Source organism: Coturnix japonica, chromosome 27, assembly GCF_054131305.1.
Source record: "Coturnix japonica strain WE chromosome 27, WE-NBRP24, whole genome shotgun sequence".
In the NCBI taxonomy this organism is placed as follows: Eukaryota; Metazoa; Chordata; class Aves; order Galliformes; family Phasianidae; genus Coturnix; species Coturnix japonica.
The window spans coordinates 4,434,962-4,459,653 of NC_140689.1; the positions used below are offsets into that span (position 1 = coordinate 4,434,962).

Sequence of the window (24,692 nt, forward strand, 5' to 3'; positions counted from 1 at the left end):
TGTAGCAAAGCTCTTCTGGAAGTACAAAACACGCTGGAACACAAAGGAAGCTCTACGAATATGCAGCTACCTTTTAGTAGGTTACTCATTTCAAAACTTCTAAACTCTTAAAGCCCATAGGACATACTGCAGTACTAAGTAGCGTAGAATTCTATTCCTTCTTTCGAGGTTGCCATGATTTTGGCACTTAACCACGACGACACAAAACTTTAGTGCAATATTTTTTCCTGAACGTGCACGTTCATCTCTGGTACAGAACTAAGGGTTAAATGGGAGATAAAACAAAGCAGCATTCCACAATCGCACTCTAAAGTATTCAGAGCTTGACTCTTTAGAAGACCACTGCAATGAGAAGTCAGTTTGCATGACAGACACTGGTACTTTTGAAAAAGAAATGGAATTTTACCCAAGTACTGCAGAAGACCACTGCATACAGTACACCTGGTCCTGCTGTAAAACATCTTGTAAACAGTTCATAAAATCTTCATCTAAAAGTAAGGCATAAGGCACACCAGACATGTTAGGGGCACTAAGCAATACTGAAAGCAGTAGCATTTTAAACCTTTGACTCAGACAAGCACCTCATGTGGAAAGGTACTTTGGTTTTGAGAGCAGTCGACCGCAACTCCACAAACTGTTTCTGTTACACCAACTCGCTTCCCTCTCAAATGAATATTCTGCTCCATCAAATGCATCAAACACGAATGGGACCTTCATTAACATGGGGTAAATACAAGTTTTAAATCCATTCTGCATCAAAACGATTAGACAACTTCCCTGTAATAGCAGGTGTGCTCCCCCACCCCACAATGGCTGTTGCACTGTCATGCTGTAGTGTCCATTAACCACCAGACATTTTTTCAGGCAGAAAAAAAAATGGACCTCCGTCTCTACTTAAGATTCCTGATTTTCCAGTCAATGAGAAAGTTGCAAATGGCAGTTCTGGTAGGAATTTAACTACTGTTGGTTTTTTTTACCACAAAACTGCTGATTTTGCAAGTGTCAAAAAATGACAAACAAAATGCGTTTTAAATGAAGAGAGATTAAAAAAAAAGCACAAGATTGTCCATTTCAGAAACCTTTCCTATATGCCTTTCCTATCAGACCGAAGTTCATTCCTACACCATTACTCTGATATTACATTGAATGCAAATTGTTTCATGATTTGCTATAGTGTTAACCAATGGTTTGAAACTGCCTTGAAAGCAACCCAAGTCAGAACCAGCTAAATATTTTTCCATATAAATTTCTTTAAAATTCATTTAAATGAAGTATTTTAATACGTAGAAGAATATCTGGAATTTTTTCTATTTAGTACAAATTCTGCAATAATAAAACTCTAGCTGTCATTTATTAGTTGATCATAGGCATTAGGCATGAAAAGTATGGTGTTTCTACACGTTAGAACCTATCAATCCTAATTCCTTTTACAGGTTCTACCACCACAAGACATTACAGAGTAACAAAGCTCACAGAGTACTTAAATAAAGTGTCTATGTTTAATTTTTCCTAAGTACTTGGAAGGGTAAAATTTAGGGAAGAAACAGCTAAAAACTACCCAAAAACTGGGCTTTTCAAAATTAAAATTAAAAAAATTAAAATAAATAGGATTTAAACCGACTATTTACGTATTGTGATGGGAATTCCAATGACTGATCCATCCATGATAGAATAGCCAAGCTACACCTTTATATGTCGCAAATTTAAAAATATTTAAATAACTTAAAAAGGGAATACTGAAGGAGTTCATTAACAAGATCGTTTTGGGTTAAAACACAAAACACAAATCAAGATGGGAGACATGTGAAAGCATTCTTTGTTTTTAGTGTCAACTAAGCAATGTGTTATGGCAGTCTTCCTTATTGACATGACACAGTGTTGTGGAGATAAATCAGAGGCAGCGAGAAAAATGTGTTCAATTTTCCATTCCTTCAGTTCGAAGTATCACTTGGCATCCAGGCGCAACCAGTGTAGTCCCTGACGGGTGTAACGCACTAGGTCTGTCATGATGCTCGAGTTAAAAACCAGAGGGCCCATAGCTTTATCCAGTTCGGCAAAGAACTCTAAAACAACAGAAACACAAATTAGGCACAGTCGTTCTCATTGGCTGCCGTAAGTGAAATATTGCTCTCCCTAAAAGAACACCACCTCAGCACAAACATTGCAGATCAAGGCAAAAGAAATGAAAGACGGCTGAAGATGGCAGAAGAAAGAGAAAGAGATCCTTTCTAAGCCCATTTCTTTACTGTTTTGCAGAAGGTAAGCATAATTACACTGTGGCCTAACTGTTACAAAGCATTCTTGGCCTTCTCCCTCGAATGTGTATATTCACTCCAGGATTTCAGAAAAGGAAATGCACCAAGTTCTACTTCCTAAAGAGAAAAACTTGCAGGAAATGCAAGACTTATTTATTTATTTTAAGCATAGCTGGTAGGAAATGTTAGATCTCCAACACCACCTGACAACCAGGACAGCCAGCCCAGAGCATCGCTGTCACCAAAGGAATTACTTTCCATCTTTCTTTTACAAAGGACCCAATTATTTATCATTATGCACTGTTAACTCCAAAATTGAAAACCTGTTAGAATTTAACACAATGTATACATCTTAGGTTACAACTTGCCTTTGCCTACCCTTACCTTTCTGTTCTTTAGACAGCTGTTCAGCTTGGTCCCAAATTTCAGTGGCATAGAGGAAGTTGGATGTAACTTGGACATAGCTGGCTGCCATCTGATGGATCCTCTGGGGGATCGTCACCGAAGACCCACTCCCTGAAGGGTTGGCTGCCCCAGAGGAGTAATTTCCTGAATTCCCTGGAGACAGCTTTGGAGAGACTGGAGATGGCATACCAACAGGCTTGCTGCTTATCCAAAGGAAAACATTACATTGTAAAACACGCACACAGATATGTCAGGTGTGTCATGCAAATGTCTTCCTACAGCTCAGAACATGGGATGCTAAGGCACTTCTACTTCACACACTGAGAACTCAGGACTGGCCCTAAAACAAGTGAGCTTTTGAAAACCTCTCATGTTCCTCCAGCTCCTGTATTTTAGCCTCACAGCCAAATCAACATGCAGCATCTTTCAATCAAATCTGTTGTTTAAATAAATTGAACCTCACATAGTAATAATGAAAAAATTAAAGCAAGGCAATTATACTGCTGTTGTATTTTCAAATAACATGATGCATATCTGAAATGCCCTCCTAAAATTCTGGTTTTTGTTTTGTTTTGATAGAGTAATCTATTAAAAGTCTGTTGTCAGGTTTCAAGAACAGAAGTAAACTGCTGTACCATGGAAGAGCTTACTGTGAAAGCACTTGTAGCCATCTGGGCTACAAGTGCATCACTGCAGCACTAATAAAGCTATTGTTCTGAGAGCAAAAGCATTACATAAAACAACAAACCACTGAGACAAGTGACCTGTGTGTTAAGGACACACTGAGAAGTTTTTTGTTCATTCCTCCCAACAAGGAGTTGCCTGAGAATATCTCTGTACAGCACATTTCTCAACCTCTTATCAGAACACTTACCTGAGCAAAGGGATCAAAATCTAGACCTTAGAACAATTAGAAATTAGAACAAAAACAACAGAAGCTCAAGAAAGTAAAAGCTGCTCTTTGAGCACCTCAAACTCACAGTTTATGTGGAGAATGAGCTATAAACATAGAAATACAGGTAAACTTTCACTACCTACCTTCCCATACCAGGTGACGGTGCTTGAGAATTATTATAGGAATTCTGTTGGGAAAAAGTAAACGTATGTTTATACCTCAGCTAATTATATTTTATCTGGTTGTTTAATTGCTCATTTCTGAACATGAGTTCTCATGGCTTTTCTTTTAAGCATATAATAATATCAAAATATCCTAAATAATATCAAAGTACTTTCAAAATTGGGAAAAGCATCCATTTCACTGATGACTAAGACACAAATCAGCAAAGTTTTAACTTTGTTATATCAACAACAAAATTAAAATTCTCTTTGAAGCCAACTAAATTTACTAAAAGCTGCACCAAAATATTAATAGGAAGCTATCATTAGGACCAATGGGTTGATGACATCATAGTCATGCTGTATCCTCCCAGCTTTAAACTGCTCAGCTTGAATGTACTTTCAAGGTCCATTCCTAAATTAGGGCATACTGGAAGTTCACGTGCAGCAATCTGAATACCAGGCAGAGGAATTTTAAGTAATGTAGAGCTGCAATTTGATTCGTTTTTTAATATTTGAAGAAAATATATATCCAATTACCTTCAGATGTTCAGTCAGAGTTTTAGAATATTTCAATGCACTTTCCTTTTTCAGTTTGAAAAGCCTTAGGTATAGTAGAGATTGGCACCGAAGACTAACCAAAGACAGAACAACAAAACATTTCCAGTTAAAGTCAAGCTTATCACAACATACCAAAAGTCAAAAATGGAGTACCCATGTTTTTAAAAGCTTTTCTCTCCCAAATCTAAACAGCCAACTGTCAAACTGTAACTAGACAAAGTCCCACACCACCTTTACTTCTCAAGAAAGTAAAGAACAGTTTTGTGCCTTAAGCTGAAACTAGGTTGCAGTGACTTTACTGATACAGCCTTCACTTTTTTCTCATGTCAGGACACACTGAATCTGGTGCATGCTGCTATAGTCCCCCCTCCCTTTTCCACCTGACACAGTCAGCTTTGTTCAACTGCTTGCTGCAGCCATTTAATTAGTCCAGAAGGCAAATGACAATTCTTAACAGCCATTTCAAGTTTTGCCATATCACTGTGTGAACACACAGCAAAGACCCCAAACCCTCCTTCTGCTACTCCTCCCAAATCCAATAGATAATTTCCTTTCCAAGAAAGTTTCAAAACAGAACTGGGTATTCATTCAAATGAGTAAAGCAGTGTGCTCTGATTATGTTATTTTACTAAAATTAAAGCCAAGACCAGACAACAGTTTGCTTGTTAATGTAATCTCAAAGTTTCTCGAAGCATTTAGGTCACAGCCCAACATCAGCTGACCATGCAACCAACTCAACAGTAGTCTGTTATTTTGGAACACTATAATTTACAAAGAGAGCAAATGAAGAGCTCAGTTCATCAACAGTAACTTTATCAAAACACTAAGGATAATGAAATTCACAAAGGCACCTCTATCATTTTTAGCCATATTAACAATTCCATTGCATGCGACAAGTTACCAATGACATCACGTTCTAAAATAAAAGCAGTAACTGACAGAACATTATGGAAGTCAAAGTTGAAGTCAGTCATTTTCTTAATAGCTGAAAGACTTTGCTGTTGTTAACAAGCCCTTACAGTAATCGATCTATAGCATCAATGGTACTGAACAGTCAAACAGAAAACTCCTATTTGGTTCAAAACACCTGAAAACTCAGTGTAAGACAGCATTTCACAGACTGAAATCTGTGTGTGTAATTAATCAGTGTGTAATATAAAGTTCAGGATACACGTACCAAAGCACTGCTAGCCTTTTGTCTGCAGCCGTAGCATCTGGTGCCAAGTAATTCTTCAGTTTCATAGTGTACCTATAAACAAATCACCAACAAGAAAACTATCAAGTAAATGAAACATTATACAATCATTTATCAGCCACCAAGTTCTTATGAAATTCAACTTTCAACTCCTTCACTGTTTCAGGTCTTTCCCTCAGACCCTAAACAGAACGTGGCTAGGCAATAATTGGAATAGTTCTGCTCTGCACATGTCACAAATTGTTAAGAAATCACAAACTTTGGAATAAAGGATCTCAGCCCTCAAGAACACACTTGAAGCTTCAGTAACTGGAACAAAGTGGCTAGTGATCCGTTCTTAGTGCAGAGCAAGGGACTCCAAAAGTTAGTGGCAGAACATGAGTAAAATGCAGAAGCTTTGATTTCCAGCCCTCTTCCCCAACCATCTGAGTTCTGTGTGTGCTTTACAGCGCTTACTTGATTAATTCCACAGTTTCTGAATACATAGGGAACGGGGACTTGGATTCCTGAGCATTTTTCTCCAATGCATTCCCACACTCAATGAATGACACCACTGCATCTAGGTAGTACACAGCCTTCTCAAACCTGTCAGACTGAGAAGATTGGATAAAAAAAAAATAAGGAAAATATTGAGAGGAAATACCAGAAAGTTCTAGTACAGACAGGCAGCAACACAGCACAAGCAGTAAACAAACCCCAGCATAATGTGCAAATACTGGATAAACATTGTAGATTTGCTTACCAATGCATCTGCATTATGTTTTAACTTCTTTGCTTGCTGTAAATAATGATCAGCTGAGTAAGTCCTACAATAGAAGACACATTTAAGGAGTCAGACCACCTACTCTGTACTTCCTTTTATGACAAAAGTTTGTTAATGTTACAGCTTTCACTTCATCCCCCTCCAACTCAAGTTACAATAACAGGAGGTACTGCATCACAATCCCATTTGGGTTCAAAAAATGAAGGCTCCTCTTTGCTACCAAAGACAACAACTGCTCACCATGGGCAAAGCAGACTCTGTTAAAAGAGAACAGGCAGCAGTGATATCCTGAAAGTGTGTGATGGATACATCAATACTTAAAAACAGGACAACCCTGGACTGTTTAGATCTACTGTTTGGTCCATCCACGCTCTGCAGGAACACACAGGGCAGACTAGAGTTTCTCCTCAAGGAGTGCACCATCTGCCAAATATTTGGTGCACAAAGCAGGCAGAGAAGCACGTTGCTGCAGAACAGCATGCAGATCTCCAGAGCATGAACTAGTATTCAGCATCTTTTGTGAAGCAAACAGGACAACCCTTCTCCACAGAAGAGCTCACTGTGCTGCAAGATTAGCACCCCCAAAAAGGGAAAGGCACCCTCTGCTTTTCTTACCTGTCATCAAAAACAAGTTTTGCTCTTCTGGACTTTGAGCTCTCTGTAGATGGAGCAGAAACAGGAGGGCAGTTCGATGAATTGTTCAGAATCTTCTCCTGAAAGGAAAATGGTCACCGAATCATGTCAAGACTTTTTTTTATTTTTATATTCTCAAAGACAAAGAGGAATTTACTGTACACATTTTTCCCATGATTTCACACTCTGTAAGCAGTAAGTTCAGTTTAGTAGCTGCTTTAGCTGCCATTCACCATACAATAACACAGTTTCCCTGAGGCTTTCATCTCATGCTGGCACAGGGGATGACACAGAGGCTATAATTAAGCTGAGCCCTACTACACTAGGAGATCTCCCTTATTGCTAAATCATGATTTTCCACTCTGAACAAAGAGGCTATATATACTTCTATGACTTCTCATGTCTTTCAACAATAAACTACTGAATGTCTCTGGGTAGAAAAGATTAGTATTTCAGAAACACCAACTTCAAGGAGAAATAACAGCTGTCTTCACAACACGCTGCCCTTGCTCCCCTTAATTTTACATGGCTCAATGTGACACTTCAGGCTAAAGAAGGGACATCAAAACACCTTGTGAATTCTAAGTGAATCTCTTCTCACTAGACCAACAGCATAAGGCAATTTCCCAGCTTCAGTGTGCTTTCAGTTCTTTGGAGTCATCGTGACCAAAGGCCAATTACACAGAGTATTTAATAACCTGCCTTTATCAGATCCTTGCTAATCAGAAGGATCTCAAAGTTGCGAGGCACTGCACTTGCACAGCAATGCCCTAACTACCAGTGTAACATAAAACACCACCAAAACATGCAGGGAAATGCAGCATTTCCAAAGTATGAAAAGAAAAACATCAAACAAGTTAACAGCTGGTTTAGGGACAGTTCTATGCTGACGAATAAGGAAAGGCCAGAGCAGCAGTCTCTGATGCAAATCTGCTATCTACAGGCTTCCTGTAAGTGCAGACACCGATGCACACAACCTTCCCAGGTTTCTAAAATTTCACAGTAATGGCATGTAAATTAATCCAGCAGGTCTCCCAGTTTAAATATTGCATGGACTCCACCCTAATGACTAAGCTACTTTCTGCCACTGCCGATGGCAATTTGCTGCTTCACTCCTCCCCAAATCAATTACCCTTCCTGAACACTTCAGAGCAATCAAGGAGAAATGGTACATTTGGAATCCCAAAGATAAAGGTGAAATCCCTCCAAGTTGAACATATTACACTCAAATCTGGTTATACAACAGAAATTACTCTATGAAGATACCCAGATGTGCTCACAAGTTTACTCCTGTCCAGTAATACACATTTATATACTAATGAAAAAGCACATTACATATCATGACCTTACACTATCATCATCTTATAATGTTTTTGAAACCCTTCAACTACATATGTTCTTAATCTAAGTTGCTTAAAAAACACTTTCTGCATCACCTTTTCCACAGTGTTTTCTCTACTCTAACCACAGAGAGCTCTGTACCATCCTGATCTGGAATCAGATGAACCTTTCTAGAATCCTAGGGTGAAAAATGAGAGCCACAGCTTTGTATCTCAGCACTGTGCACGGACCCAGCTCCTGTTCTCCTTACAACGAGGACAAGATCTGTACTTGCTCCAGCGACATAAGAGTAACCTCATTATTCATTCAGTGTGAGCAGATTTGTAGTGATATTTCTCATTAACAAATTAAACAGCAAATACGCAGCATCTGTCATCAAAAGATGACTAAATGCACTTTAGTAATTAACATAAATATTTGGTAGGAATAAACATTAGCATTTGACAATCTCTCCTAAGTTATTTTCCAATTTAGAGTCTAAGCACCATGGTACGAAACAAGGCAAATCTGAAACTAATTACATTTCAACAACTGCAAATTATTTAGATGACACTGCACGTCAAAATGCAAAGCCAAGAAATAAGTTCAAGGCATTCACAGAACAAGCCCTTTACCTTTGTTTCTTTAGCACTGCCAGAACCTTTTCCCTCTATCTTCCTCTGTTTAGAAGATGAGCAGCTTTTACTGCCACTGCTGCTGTCCTTACTAACATTGCTGCTGGACTTCAAGGATGATGACGGACTGGCTGTCCTCTTCCGGGACCCGTGCTCTTGTTTGGAATCCTTCTGAAGGACTGGGGCAGCAGGAGATGGCAGTAAATCCTTCTCTTTAACAGCACTTGGTTTTAAAGACCTGGACAAAATGAATACATTCAGTTTTGTTTTTTACTTTTCAAAATAGAAATAAAACAAAAATCCAGCATCACTTCTTTTTTTCTCTCCACACCCTTCCCCCATTTAAGCCTTTTCCCTCTCCCTTCCCCCCCCCCACAAAAAAAATAATAAAACAAGATTTTTAATGTTAAACATAGCAAGACAGATTCAGAGGAAGCAAATTATCACCACAGTAACTAAACGTTACGAAGCCTGATTAAACTAGTTTTCACCACTTTATCTGTTCTGACCTGAAAACGCAGAAGGCAAGTTCTAACCATAAAACCACATCCCTCAACAGTTCTTAAAAACACCCTAAACACTTGTAATGTTAGAAATGAATGCCAGCGTTAGCGCCAGTCTGTCTATTGCAGACAAGTCAGCCTAACAGCTCAGAAAAAAGATGGCCCAGATAACTGTTCTCTAGAAGCCATTGGCCTTTTGGTACAGTCTTACCTTGGCTGCTGAGGATTCCAGTTGCTAATTCTGGCATCCCTTTTCACAGAGAACAGTACACAAAATAACTATTTACATGAAGTTTTTGAAAAACCATCTTGTTGCATTTAACCAAGTGCCCTTCAGAAAATCACACCAGCAACAAAACAAAATATCAGGACTAAAGGAAAAAAAACATGACAGACGAGCATCCATTTTTTCTACATTTCTTAACAGAAACAAAGAAGGCATTTAACTCAGAAAGACTTCTAGCATCTGTAGCCAGAAGCTGCAGCTTCTCACACATCAGTAATTCAACAAATATTCGCTGTAGAGAATTTTTTTTCCATGATGTAATTATACCAGCTGTCTGTTGTTTGATCTGAAAAAGGTGAACCCTTCATAGTAGGGTTTACCTAGTCAATATTTTCAGTTATGGATATGAATTTCCACCAACAACTAATGGAAACTTCAAACTGAAGAATCAGAAACCATGAAATATTACCCACTGATTAGTAAGGAGACATTTTGTTGTGGAGGAAGGAGAAGAAGGTAAGGGAGAGATGGATACAGGCATGAGTCTTCTCCTTGATCACTCTGAGCCTTCAGTGCTGAAAAGACAGGCAAGATACTCACTCCCTACTGCTAGAAGTCTTGTGTCCTGATGGAGCTTTTTCTTCTAGTTTTGTTTTCTTGCTTTCACTGGCTCTGTTTTCATCCTCATTCTGAATACAGCAAACAAGAAACACATCCAGATAAATGTCTACATTTACAGCTTCACGAAGACAGTAATTTTTCACATTTAATGGATTTAATTCAGTGGGCGTCTTGCAGCGTACAGAATAATACCTGTACAGGCTACAGAAACATCCCCTGAAGCAACTACCTTGTATCATATATTTGAAAAGTGGCAGTCTCAAGTTGTTCATTTTATAACACGCATATCACTATGAAATAACAAAAATCTGCCAAAGGCTTTGGTACGAAATCAGATTTTATGCTGGGGAGTCAAACACAGGTGTCTTATGAATGCCAGGAACTGTAAAACCCATGGAGTCTGTAAGAGATGTCGAAGACCAGATTTTTATATAAACCTAATCCTAAAGTTGAAGAGTTTAAGAGGATACACAGTCTGTGCTACCTCCAGGAATGCAAGCTACAGTGCTAACACATCTAAAGGTACAACCCTCTGCCTTTCATGAATGAAAACTCCAATATTCCCTATTACAACGGCACAGGAAGGATCAATTTATTCTACATAGAATAGGTAGGCAAAGTAATCTCCTAAATTACTGAGCCACTGCAGTGAGGTATGACATTGGTTACTGGGCCATATGCTTAACCCCTTTAGCAAGATACTAAAAGGCTAAGATAACAGGCAAGATTTTATTTACGATACTGTTACCTGTTTATGTTTCCTTTTGCCTTTTGTGGAACTCTTATCAGAAGGCTGCTTCTGAGATTCTCTTGCATGCTTCTCTGGCACATTTTTCTTTTCCACTTTGGACACATCAGCATCCTTGTAAGGCTTCCCTGGTATTCTTGATAAGAGGCTCAGGTATCCATTTTGTGAAGGTACCCACTTCACAATAAGTGGGTACCTTTCATCAGGATCGCTGAGTGGTGAAAGAAGCTCTTTCTCTTCCATAGGAGAGAGCATTCTTTGCCGAAAAAAGCTGTCATCCTCCTCCATGGAAGATTTAACAGGAGTCCTATTGCTCTCGGAGTATTTGGGTGTTTGTGATGAAGGAGGCAGGCTTTCATTTTCATCTGAATCAGAGGATGAGGTATCTGTTTCTATGAATTCCCTGGATTTCTGGGCAGATTTGCTTGAAGCCTTGTATTTCTTTTTCTCTGTTGTAGGCCGAGGAGAAGATTTGGGCTCTTTCTTTATATTAGGTTTTCTGGAACCTTTAGTGGCTGCCTTATGCCTGTTTGAAGGTATGTTTGTTGCCATGTCTTCTGGGGTTTCACTTTCTATTTTAAGACCTCCTCTAGGCTCTTCAACAGATGTCTTTTCTGCTTTCTTGGGCTGCTTTTTACCCACGGTCCTCCTCTGTGTTGAGCTGTCACTCTGGGCAGGTGATTTCTGCGTGCCACGACTGCTCTCTGAGCCCTTTTGGGTGGGTTTGGAATCTCGCCCTGGTGTTGAAGAAATCGAGTCCTTGGATCCGCTTTGATCAGCGTACCCACTTCCTGTTCCCTGATCCCGTCCCTCTTTTTTGTAGCCTTGTGAGGATGGGATGTTGCTGTCCACAGAAGAAGCTGGTGACACTTTATGTGAATTAACTTTGTTCAACCAGTTATCCAGTTGCCACTTGTTTGTTGGCGGTGGCTCCGGCTAAAAACAAATTTCAATAAAGCACTGTTAGATACAGTGTTTCACGTGGCTTCCATCTTTTCTGCAGCCCTACTGTGCTGCAAGCCAAAGCAAGAGGTGCACTCGAGCATCTGAGGTCAGTAACTAATGAAAAATGCATATAACTACAGATAGCAGGTCTGCTTTTTCCTTCAATCAGAAGAACTGCAGTCCACAGGAAGCACTTGCTGCCATGGCATTCCAGACTAAAAGCTACTGGTTTTTAAGCTACTGTTCCCATGTCTTCTGCACTCCAACAGATAACTATGGTAAAAATCACCTCAAATAACAAATGTGTGCTTATAGAAAATATAGTTATCATGTCAAATTACAGGTACTTTAGCAAAAGAATATGTGGAAATATGTAGAAATAATTCTACACTTGACAAGTTTTTGTTAAAAAAAAACAAAGAGACCGAGAACATGTTCATTTTTTTCTGCTTTTAAAACTCAGGATTAATGCCTGATGACAGCCCAAATGCGTGACAAATCCTACCTCAGGGGATACACTCTGTGATGGTTCATTAGCTTCACTATCACTGGAACTGCTTTCACTTTCAGAGTCAGATCCTGAACTGCTTTCAGACCCACTGTGGCTGCTTGAGTCATCCCTTGAATTATCTGCTCCTTCACTGTTATGTTGTGAAGGTTCAGAACTACTGAAAACAAAAAGGAAGAAAAATAAACAAACATTACTCAGTGCAAAGGCATCCTGGAAGTTCTTCCATTAGGAAGAATAAAATGTAATATTTTAACTAACATTTGCTAAAGAGTTCAACTGAGCACAATTCACCTTGTTCCCCTCCCCCCTTCACAATGTTGTCAGTATAATATTTGCAGAATATGTGTTGGCCACTGATTAAACTCTAATCACCTTCTGGTCTAATCAAAGACAAACAACTAACACTGATTTTAGAAACGAGATCAAGCCAGAAGCGCTGACTGGACCAAACATCACTACCATTGGATTGCAGCATAGAAAGTAAAGGAATGCCTACCTTCCAGGTGTGCTCCTTGGAACTGTTTTATCACAGTCCTGCAATTAAGAAGAAGAGCATGAGGCTTCTAGAAGCATATGCAATTACACTGCAAAGTATTGAGATCAAGTCTTAAAGATTCTAAATACTTAGCCTGAAGAGTGCTCTAATTCAGAAATACAGAGGTTTAAATTTGCCTGCCTTTGGCTTGTACAAAAGGAAAAATAAATCACAGTTCTTTTATCCAAGCTTTTACCACAAACGTGTCATCTCAGAACCCTCCATATTCTGACAGTAGTTCTGAGATTTCCTATTTTCTCCACTCCCCCATGCCATGTTTTAGAACCAGATGATACAAATTTTACTGTGCTATTCCAGAAATGTTCCATGCCCCAGTAATTAAACAACTAAATGCACCATCTTCAAGTTTTCCATGTGAAAAAATAACAAACAGCGGAACTGAGAACAGCAAAAAAAGCAGCATGGACTTCTGCTGGGTAGCACAGACTCAAGAGGTATGTTTAATTCAGCAGGCTGAACACCATCTCTGGCTGGAGATGCACAGAGTTAATATTGCCAAGGAGCAAAAGATACGATAAAAATAAAGGAGCTGCTAGACTTATAGTTACAGAAACAACCTGGGAGTAAAAGACACACACAGCAGCTCTTATCCCGAACAGTTGCTGCATGGACATCTGTGTGCCATGCACTCTTTAGCCAGCACAGAACATGAGGGGCTCTCCCTTAGGTGGCAGCCCATTGTGTGTGTTAGGAAACTGACTCTGTTTCCATTCCACATTTAGAGAAAGCCCATTTGAAATCATCAAAGCATGAGTCCCTAGGTAAAAAAAAAAAAGTACTGTTCTCACAAAACCAGATCATTTTCCTCACATTTGCATTTTAGAGTACCTGAAGTTTGTTTGAAAACTTGCTAATTGTTTTTCGTACCTCAACTGCAAATTCTCCTTCAGCTGTTCAGTTTGCTGTTGGACTACTGAACATTGCTGATGTAACAAACCATCAATACACTTGGTTTATTCTACTGAATCTTTGGTATCTTGTGAACATACCTGCTCTCCATCGCTGTCTTCGCTACTGCTAAGTTTTAAGTCATCTTTCAACATACTAAGTAAGTAAAAGAGAGAAAGTGAGACAAGTTTTTCCATGTAATTTAATTACATTCAAAGCACTCTTCTATATTCCAACAAGTTACTGTTTATGCTACAGAGCTGGGTGTGTGGGTGAAATCCACAAGTTACCACTTAAAACATTTAATGTCTGAGAATGGCAAGTTAAGTCATTCTTTAAAGAAAACTACGGGCTGTAGTGCTTTGATTCCTCTGTTCGTTCTTTAAAGTTTAGAAAGGAATTCTGACACGTTTTACTAATGCAGGTGGAGCTAAAACATCTGCGTTCAACCTCTTACACACCACGGACAAGAATACTGTTTCCCATTGAATTAAGAAATGTGATTGCTTCATGTCTAGTGGTAAAATCCCAACTGTTCGACATCATAAATTTTCTACTATTCTTCAAAGGTATAATTGCTCCTATTTAGGGTAGTCATACATACACATACTATTTCATGACACTGAAAGTACAGGAACACAAAGAAAACATAGTGGGGTATTTGTGCTTATTTAAAAACACCTTCGTTACAAAAATAAAACGTCTTACTCTGTCTGGTTCAATTCACATCTGGAGAAAGAAGATAAGAAAGGATTAGAATACTTCCCAATTTCACAGTACAGCTGTTCTACTTATAATCTGAAAAGAAACAGCAACCTCGAGAATCTACTTAGACATCTATTTTCAGCTGCTACCCTTATCAAAAGATGCATTTATCTCACTTTTTAACGCTTTCTTAACAGAGCACAATCGCTTTATCGGAAATACTATTGACACAGCAAACATCTCCTCACCCCTCTTCCCATGCACCTCACTTTAACTAATGTGAAGTGCTAACTCCAGTTCTTGCACCTTCCTACACCCTCCCATTCTGGAACCAGCACAGCCCTTTCATAGAGGACTACACTGCTATAACAAAAGAAAAGCCAAATGATGAACTCCTACTGCTACCACTTATTGAAGTGGCTGTGTATAAACATCTGAAACCTCATGTTTTAAGGAACTGACATAGTCTATAATAAATAAATAAATGAACAAGCCACTCTTCAATTATTTCCCATTTCTTTCTCACAGGTGATTTGTTTTTTAATCTTATTAATACTAAAAATGTAAACAGAAAAACTAAACTTCATTTCGTAACTGCATCACAGCAAATACTAACTTAGAATACCTTCAGAATCTGCAGTTGCTTTCAGTAAACATTCCATCAGGTGGAATGGGCATTTTTTGTTTGGAAATTGTATTTAAACAGAATGTAATCAATTTTCAGGTATGAATAGGGCAGAAGACAGTTAGATTCTTCCTGCTGCTTTTTTATTTTTTCTTTCTGATGTCTGATTAATGAAGCATAATGTTAGGTCTGTGTACGCAACTAATAAAAATGCCTGTCAGTCACTTAAGAGAATGAGTAACTACTCGTACAAACTTAACTAGATCTCAAACTTAATTTACTGTCTCCTCTAATAACAGAACAGTTCCTCATCCTATTTGTGCAACTGCAACAAGCTGCTTCCAGCTGACAGCTTAGCAATGCACGTTTAGTAAATCCTGTCCCATCCTGCCCATTCTCACACACTGATACACTTCCAGCTCACCAGCCAATTCCTAGGGCCAAACTCCTGCTCAGTATCCTACAGCTGAGAAGAAAGCAGGGGGATGGAAGGAAGGCACAGCGCACCTGTTACACCGGTGTGCCATTATTTGCCCTACTGTTCCTGAAAATAGGTTGAAATCAACTTTTTTTTCCCTCTCCTGTCAGTTAAGTGTAAAGCATGACAAAGAGTGTGCAAGAACTGACACATTCTGGTAAAGAAACAGCTACTTCCAGAATCTTTTAAAAGTTGACTGTTACGTGAGAAATGTTTTCTCAACTGCTACTTACGATTTGGATTGATGGCCATTGGATGTTTTTGATGAAGGATTATATCGTTCTAGAAGGAAAAAGAAATAACGCTGTACTCTTTTGAACACAGACAGCAAAACAGTCACTGCAAAGTGGACAGAACTAAACAGGCTTAGCCAAACAAACTCAAGAATTTGAATGTGGCAGAGTGAACAGGAGAAAGAGGGACCAGCTGACGTCAGGTGCAGCCTCTCACACATTGACCAAGTGAGAGAGGAGCAGAGACAGACTGCCAAGAGAAGCAATGACCTTAATCAAGAAAATCTAGAAGGCTTTTTTAAATCGTTGCTGTCTAAACCAACACACACTTAATATGTTTCTGAAGGTGTGAAAAACTTCTGCTTCTATCTAGGTAGGATACAAGTGACAATCCTGAAGTAAAAGAGGATAGGTCTAGCTTAGATATTAGGAAGAAATTCTTTAGTCAGAGTGTGGGGAAGCCCTGGCACTGCTGCCAGAGAGCTGTGGGTGCTCCATCCCTGAAGCCAGGCTGGGTGGGACCTGGGCAGCTTGGTCTGGGGGGAAGCTTGGAACTGGATGGCATCTAAGGGACCTTAGAGCCCAAACCCTCCCATGAAAATTATTCTATTACCCTCTACATGCTGAGGAGATCAATTAAATCAAGTTTTTAATCTGTTACAGCATTCCTACGCAGCTTTTTAGTGAATGAAAAGTCTTTAAATCCAAAAAGCAAACTCATAAACCAAACCCTACAGTTAGAACACTGTGATATAATCTGCTTTTTGGTTTGTCTTCTTTTTCCTTCCCTGTTCTTTAGTTCTAGTAAATTACTAAACATAGCACAACAGAAACAATATCTGAGGTTGTTGGAAGTGTCACAGAAAACTGAAAATGGAGCTGAGAAATGGTTCTGTGTTTTTATCTATTTGGCCTCCCTGATGACATACCTAAAGATCAGCTGTTTCCAGAATGTAACCTATTGGCTAGCCTTATGGAATTAAGTTTTAATTTGTTTCCTTAATTCCCCACTGTATTAGGAGTTTAGATTAAGCTGCTTGTGAATACCTAAGAATAAACCATTCCGCTTTTACTATTTAATCTGTTTAATCACTTTGACAGGGACTGGTAAGACTGTTGGAAGGCAACAGCACAAATCTAATTCATTTTTGCCAGATATGTTACCTGGTTAAATGCTTCATTTCAGTAATATTCAAAATGAAGACACAGTCAAATAGGAATAAAAGGTGCATTTGTCTAGACTTTGGAAATACATTCTGGGATAATACACTCAAGAATATTAACAATTCTTGAGCAGTTCTCTTCAATTTTCATATCCATAATGCGAAAGTGGACAAGAAAAAGGAAGAAAATGCATTGTGCTTTTTCTATTAAAATATGAACTTCGTTGCTTTCCAGCATACCCAGGGGTTTTCTCTGTGGGTGTTTTCACACTCAGCTATTTTCAATCATATCAACCAAGGAAGCCTATTTTTCGAGAATTAAAAAAATAACAAAAATTTAAAGAAACAATTTTATTTTTTTCCCCTTTTCTAGAAGTTATGAGTGAGTTACACAACAGTTATTAACTTTCCAGTTCTCAGCAAGAAGCCACAAATAAAATCAAGTGTTTATTTCATAAGTCTTGAGAAAATATGGACAACTTTTACGTGCAACCCCTTCCATTACCAGCCTGGAGAGGTCTCATGATCTAATGGCCTGACTTCTTAAGGGGTACTAAGAATACTCAGTTGTAACAAAAACACTGCACATAGGAAAGGAAGTTTAATGTACTTACTCTGTTCTCCAGTGCCAAAACTGGACTGTTGAGACTCCTAAGGGAACAAAAGATCACAGGAGTTTTTTCAAAGGGAATTTTAACATCTCAAAAATCATGCCATAATCAAGCTATTGTTCTGACTTTAAAGGATGGCACATATCCTTTAAAAAACAACAACAAAACAAAACCAACACCTACTCCCAAAGAAAACCAACATGCTAAAAACAAAACCCAGTGGTAACAACCAAACAGAAACAGGGAGCCCTTTCCTGGGCCCAAGCTGCCTTCCCCAGCAGTGACAGAGCAGCGAGTACATGGGAAGAGCATCCTTAGCTCATCTGTCCCACTGACCCATCTGTCCCTGCTTGCTTGCTTGGAAGATGGGCCACGTGCAGTTGTCATACACAGTACCTGAATCTCCAGAAACTGTGCAACTTCTGCAAACCCTATCTTCCCTTTCTCACCTTCATCCAAATCCTCATGTAACTGAGCAACCTGGCTGTATAAAAGCCAACAGACAGTGATAAATACCTGCCTCGATATACAGTGGATTTGCTGTCTATGAAACTAGCCTTGAAAGACAGAGCCTCGCCAATTCTAGCGCTGGCAAGATCTCTGTATTCCTGTTCCAGAAAACCCAATTCTGCCTCCTGAAACATGGTACGTTATCAAACACTTGAAATGTTAAAAAATAAATAAATAAACAAATAATCAGAGAGTATTGTGTTACTGAAAACCTACTTCTAAGCTAGTGTGCCATTTTAAAATAGGACCTTCCTGACCTCCTTTTAAAATGAGGACAACTGCTGACCTTACGCATAAAAACAGAGAATGTTTGAGTCAATTCACCAAGCTGATAGATGTACTCTGTGACAGTGAATTGCAGGGGTTTGGGGCACAGCTGTACAGCAGTCTTCACAAACAGCCAGCTCAGTGACGTGATGCAATTTATAAATGCAGTTTCCAATTGTAACTTCATAAACACACAAAAGCTCTACATGGCAAGGCATACTTACATATATCTGACTTCCTTTAACATTTTTATTTCAAAAGTGGCAGCAGTTGAAATCATGACTTGAATGAGTATTGTCAGTGGAATGGAGAAAGAGTGCAATTTTCTCAAAAACAAAACCTCTTAGGGAACTTTAAGATGTTCCCAATGCCCTTCATCTTTACTGACTGAAAGAAGAGACATTAAAATCAACCTATGGTTAAACTGCAAAGTCAAGATCAAGTTGCAGAAGTCTTCTTACTTCAACAGAGAGCAAAAGCCGTACTCTCTTCAGAATACAAACTGATTCTTATCTTTCACACAGGTTCAATGAGTACAAGCATGATTCCTCAGTTTCCTTTTTCCTGTCAACTAAGACAAGTAGGTAAATACTTGATAAAAGTACCTGATAAAATGTAGGTAAAACCAAAAAAAAGACCCTACAGTAATCAAAATACCACATATGCAGAACGACTGCGCTGTGCTGAGCACATGATGAGTAACTGGGACTGTTCTCATCAATGTACATACCATAAATTCTACAGAAAGTGTCTGCCTCAGTGCTTACCTCAGCCAGCTTCCTATTTCTAAGGCAGTATTCCAGTTAAGGGCACTTTAACGAGGTGTTATGCTTAAATGTGCAACTTCTTCCAAATAACTCACCATCTATTTTGCCTCTGAATACACGTCTCTCAGAAACTCAAAGATTAATAAAGAAATAAACAGAAATATATATTTTTTCAAGTCCAATTTCTTGAGAAAGAAGAAATTAAGAACATTTTGAAGGATGGAAATGCTTTTCACAAAAGCACAGCAGATTGCTGAAGTTAAGTGGAAGACACTTCAACAGGTAAGAAACCATTGCTTGGACTCTGACACAAAATGGTGATTAGAATGGTAGTCAGGTACATAATTCTTACCTGTCCATTTTTGGTTTGGCTGTGGTGAATAGGATCCATTTCCATTTAATATCTGACAACCCAGGTCAGACCTCACTTTTAATTCTCAGAATAAAGTTTCTGGATCACAAGGATCACAAGGGATCGACGCAACTGACTGCTGCCTTCACAACTACTACAGCACGGGACACTGAGCAAACCCAGAGACCAGTGCACCTCTTCAGAGATGTCTGCAGGTCACCGCTCAGGTACACAGACATAACAGCTGTCAGTGACATCACACTCCCTGTTCTATGATGGAAAGATTCCATCCAATAAGAAACAGCTGCATTTCTGAATATATTTTACAAACACACCAGTCCTCCTGCTCTGCATTTTTTGACTGTGAACCCCTGGCTTTAAAGACTTACACAGGATGAAATTACAGAGCGTTAGGTGATGGGATAACATTTTTATCAAGAGTCAGGAATCTGTTTTTCACAGCACCCATAAAACTTTTTATGACCTATTTTCATGAAGTTTTATCTTCTGATTCAAAGACTTCCTGATAATTATAAGATATATTTATAGTAATGCAGACAGGCCCCAGTCAGGATTTTGGGTCCCTGCAAACACTTGCTGCACACAGGGAAAATGATCTTATGCCAGCAATCTTAGACATAAAATCCACCCATCCACCAAAACGAGCCTCATTTTCTACATGTAGGCAAAGTGTACCAGACTTCTGCACACAAGAGAAATGCTGTGAGATGCTGCAGCATATAACTTGTAAATAAATAGAAAGTTAAGGAGAATAAGATTTTCTAGAACAGTGTGGCTTGATTCAAGTAAACCAGCGCTGTGTTCAGCCTTCTGAATTCTGTTCCGGGTCTAGGTTGTACAAGCCTACGGCTCACTAACTTGCTGGAATTTGGAGAAATCCCACTGCCAAGAATGACAGAGGGGAGAAGGCAGAGGAAATTACAGACTTTGGAAACAGAGAATTTGACAAAGTTCCATGTCTAAGATGTACGCACACAAAATAAATAGGCTGGCAGAAAGTTGAAAGGCTCAGGGCAGCCATACATGGAATTTTTTCGCAAACTTTGTGAAGAAACAGAATCCAAGGTTGACAGATTCAGAAAGAAAAACACAGCCTCCCTTTTGTGTTCAGACGTCAACAAGGCTGTGCAATATTATGCAGTTCCTATCTGCAGCACAAAGGCCTTTGTATTTCTGCACACTTTCTTTCCCCCCCTGAATCAAACAGCCACTGAGAGAAGAACGTAGGCAACACAGGCTGCTGACACCAAAGCTGCCCATAGCTCTGGGCTACCCAGGCAGTGACAGTACCAGGACCATCCAACCTTCTGTCAGCCTGTGGCACTTTGGTGGATGTGCACTTACAACACACAGCCTGGAACATTTGGCCAAAAAGCAACCATGAGTTGTAGTCGGAGCCTTTTGGAAAGCTCCATTCACACACTGCTCTGAATTCTTAAATGTTGAAAAGCTGGATAACTTAAAAAGTAGTCTGTCTGTGTGCTTCAAACAAAGAAGTAACTAACAACTCTATTAAAATCTTTGATCAAATTTAAATGCAACTTTGCCCAGTTATCATTTTCTCATTTTATTTCATATGGCCAACAAAGTATCTGTGAAGAAGATTTATCCTTCAGCCTGGGAAGACACAAAAACACCCAGGACACAGAACTCTAAGAAAAGCATTATTTAAAGCATTGCTTTTTAGGGAGGCAGGTGAAAGGAAGCAAACTAAAATGTCAGCCATATCTATTTATCAAAGACTACCAAGGGCTGAATGAAAGAACTGCCATTAGCAAATAAAAAACCACTTCTATGTGTTCTTCTGCATACAGGCCCCTTTAAAACTGCCCTCTTGATTGCACGTCAAATAGGATTTCCTATACAGAGGAGATTACCACTGTCTTAGCAGAGGCTGAGAAGACACCTGTTCATAGAAAATAATGACTAAATCCCTACAGGCAGAGAAGAGAAGGAAAAAGACCAAAATACTTTGCAATACTTCATACTTATTTTGACAGTTTACACTTATTTTGATAGAAAGAAAGCCAAATGAAAAGTGTCTATTGATGCCCAATCCATGCTTATTCTCTAAAAAATGAAGCCGTTGTTAAAATCTACACAGTCAATAGAGTTTTTAGTCCCATGCATTAGAAGGTGAAGGAAACAGGCAAGCAGCCACACAAGTGAAAAATACTAATTAAATGGCCTGAAGATCCCGGTATCTTAAACCCCTACAAAGAGTCACAGTGACCCAATTCTCCCCAACCAACCACAGTAATGCAGTTCTTTCCCTCCCTCTGCTCATCTTTTTCTCCCTCAAATTTCCTCTTTCCCCTGAGAGGCAGATGAATTACAGCTGACTTCAAATAAATGGATCAATCACTTCACAAACTCAGTTCTGTTATTTTCTTATATTCCAATTCTCATTCTGGGCAAAGAAAGTGGATTTATTTAATCTGCAGCCAAATTCTAGGCCTTCAGCCAAGTTTCAACAGGGATTTTAAGTAGTACTTCTGTACAGCACCACTTAAATTGACCAAGAATAGTTGAAACACTAACCAGTGCTTCAAAGAATGTATAGGTGAGCTGCATGGAAGACTTTAAGAACTGTAGACATTGTCACCTTAAAGTCTATAATGTATTGGTCAGACAACGCTTTACTTAGCAGTAAAATAACATCAGCTCAACCTCACCACTCAGTTATGTAATTTTTAATTGGTATTTATACTGGAATAACTTGTTGCCAACACAGTTATAGGGGTTCTTTCCTGAAAAACCAGTTGGGGTTTTTTCTGTTGTTTCTTTTTTGCCCTTCAAATCAGTTTTACTGTATCCCAACCAGCTTTAGTTAGCTTCATACTTGTAGGTTTTAGTTATCAGGCACAGCAAACAGAAGGGAAGACAGGAATCAAAAAACTCACAACTTCCCTCCTGAGGGAGAAAAGTCTTCAGCTGCAATGTTTGACCTCCCGCAAACAAAACAGAGATAAGGGAATGGCTTTGTTTTCAAAGTGAGTTTTGAACTGTATAATGAAAACCTTCAATGGTACCACTTAATGACCACTGCAGCAGAAGCAGAAAAAAGGTTTTTTCAAAAAATAAATTATCTTGTCTCATTATCCCTTTCCTCCCTTGAAAACAGTCCCTGCTTCATAAGTATTAGCATAAATCTGCCTATGGAGATGATTAGTAACTAACTGTCCATCCTTAGTTTCAATACTTGCTTAAATGCTGGTTAAGGTGACAACTGGGACCTGAAAAGATTTCAGATATAAACAGATTTGTAGCACATATTTCCCTACAATTTCCACTACAAAATAAAAAAACACATTTGTACAAATGGCAGAAACTCACAACTTTGTACGGTTCAGCAAAGAGAGGAGAGTTGGGTGGAAAGGCTTCTTCACCCTGCTGGATTTCTTGATTTCGCCTTTCCCTTTCTTTCATACGCAGCACATTTCGGTCTTCACGGTTCATGTTGCTGCAAAAAACAACCAACAATTCCCTGGTCACAGAAGGAAAGAGGAGGATGGAAGCACACCCTGTTCTGCAAGAGATCCCAGGCAAGAACCCCCCGTTGACTGCAGCTCCTCAAAACTGAAAAGAAGTTTGTCCAGCTTAAAACATTTCACATTTAGAGCAGCTATAACCTACAATCTGTTCCTGACAGGGACAGTTTATGCACTTAAATAAATAAATCACAGAGTCCTCAGGCAAACAACTGGAAGTTGGAGCCTTCAGCTCTGTTGGCACTGCGATGCAGCAGTCAGGAGTTGTCCAGGCTCCAGGAAATCCAGAAGGATCGGCCCCTCTGGTAGCCCAACAGACAGCACACATTACAGTGCTCTACTGCAAAAATGTAGATCAAAAACATAGAAATCTCACATATTACAAATCTTCCTTGGAAGCCTGGCCTTGCTGCTTGCATTAACAGCAACGTGTCAAATTGCAGAAATGCAAAATCCACAAACAAGTCAGCAATGATTTCCTTTGAGGTTCATAAAGCACCAGGACTTACAGGAGTAAACAAAATAAGGTATAAATAAGGTCTCTAACTCTTTTTTGTACGTGTCATGCTGTACTTTGCATTAAGAGATTTATAAAAGTGGCTTCTTGATCTACAAAATGATGGTAGGTGCATCCAGAACATAAATACTATTCCAATTTAAGTGTAAAATGAAAAAGGTGTCTGCTCAGAAAGTCATTATTTCATATTTTCAGACAGCTGCCTGATTATTAGAAATACAGCATCATAATCCTGCCACAGAGCTCATCTGAAAGCTCTATGAAACCAGCTGTTCCATTCTGGGCACAACTTCCACCTACCACTCAGCTTTTAAAAAAACATTATTTGTGCTTTTCACCTTAAAATCATTTGAGCCTTTCACTGCAGTTTCTTACTCACTTGGCTTCATTTTTTCCTACTGCTCTGCCCACAGGCACATCAAAACCAGAAGAAATCCCCGGTGTAAGTTTAAATGTGTGATGCTTTAGGGTGTGAGCTTGTTGCATTTCCCTGAGATACCTGCACTGTAAGCAAGCTAAAAGCATCAGCATCATCCAACGTGACGCTGACATCGAGCCTAGGAATGTGCTAACTTTTAACATACATATGAAAATCACTTCTTCTCTAATTGTGCTAAAATCAGTTGAACTCATGCAACTGCAAGTGAATGCAAGTCTGCCAGCTGAGGGAGGGCCCTGCACGCTGCAATGCAGCCAAGCTACAAACTACAACCAATGTTCACAGTGATGGCAGAACGTAAACCTGCCTTGAAAGTTGGAGGTATAAACAGCTTTTTCTTTTTTCCTCCTTCAGATTTCTTGCATATCCAAGACTTAAACAGCAACAAATGTCAGACTTAATCACAGATAGTGACCTGTTAAAGCCAACCATTAGGATCTATGCCATTTTACTATCAAAGGCAAAATGTTTGGCAGGGAACAGAGTATCTACACCTACCTGTGGGTAGTTCATTCAATAAAAAGCACTAAGATAATGAATCATATGCAGCTATCCCTTTAGAAGATAATTACACTTTACAAGTAGAGAGTTACACTTTAACACGAGGATCTTCACTGAGCATCACCTTTCAAAACTGTATCAACATCTGTTGAAAAAAACAAGTGTACTATACAAAGATATAAAAACAAATA

The 24,692-nt window shown here is 39.1% G+C and overlaps 1 protein-coding gene across 1 annotated transcript in view; it reads right to left on the reverse strand.

Moving 5' to 3' along the window:
• Nucleotides 1-1,798: 1,798 nt before the first annotated feature.
• LOC146756366 (AF4/FMR2 family member 4-like) overlaps nucleotides 1,799-24,692 on the reverse strand; it is a 34,211-nt gene continuing 11,317 nt past the window's right edge. Inside the window, exons 3-20 of the mRNA XM_085524691.1 lie at nucleotides 22,890-23,016; nucleotides 17,640-17,676; nucleotides 15,863-15,911; nucleotides 14,530-14,550; nucleotides 13,923-13,977; nucleotides 12,874-12,911; nucleotides 12,372-12,534; nucleotides 10,922-11,857; nucleotides 10,153-10,241; nucleotides 8,824-9,061; nucleotides 6,851-6,948; nucleotides 6,215-6,278; nucleotides 5,929-6,065; nucleotides 5,455-5,526; nucleotides 4,257-4,350; nucleotides 3,699-3,742; nucleotides 2,640-2,860; nucleotides 1,799-2,063 (exon numbers count right to left, since the gene is read on the reverse strand). Coding sequence (XP_085380817.1) covers nucleotides 1,945-2,063; nucleotides 2,640-2,860; nucleotides 3,699-3,742; nucleotides 4,257-4,350; nucleotides 5,455-5,526; nucleotides 5,929-6,065; nucleotides 6,215-6,278; nucleotides 6,851-6,948; nucleotides 8,824-9,061; nucleotides 10,153-10,241; nucleotides 10,922-11,857; nucleotides 12,372-12,534; nucleotides 12,874-12,911; nucleotides 13,923-13,977; nucleotides 14,530-14,550; nucleotides 15,863-15,911; nucleotides 17,640-17,676; nucleotides 22,890-23,012 — 2,598 coding nt within the window. The 5' untranslated portion in view covers nucleotides 23,013-23,016 and the 3' untranslated portion in view covers nucleotides 1,799-1,944. The remainder of the gene's footprint in view (nucleotides 2,064-2,639; nucleotides 2,861-3,698; nucleotides 3,743-4,256; nucleotides 4,351-5,454; nucleotides 5,527-5,928; nucleotides 6,066-6,214; nucleotides 6,279-6,850; nucleotides 6,949-8,823; nucleotides 9,062-10,152; nucleotides 10,242-10,921; nucleotides 11,858-12,371; nucleotides 12,535-12,873; nucleotides 12,912-13,922; nucleotides 13,978-14,529; nucleotides 14,551-15,862; nucleotides 15,912-17,639; nucleotides 17,677-22,889; nucleotides 23,017-24,692) is intronic.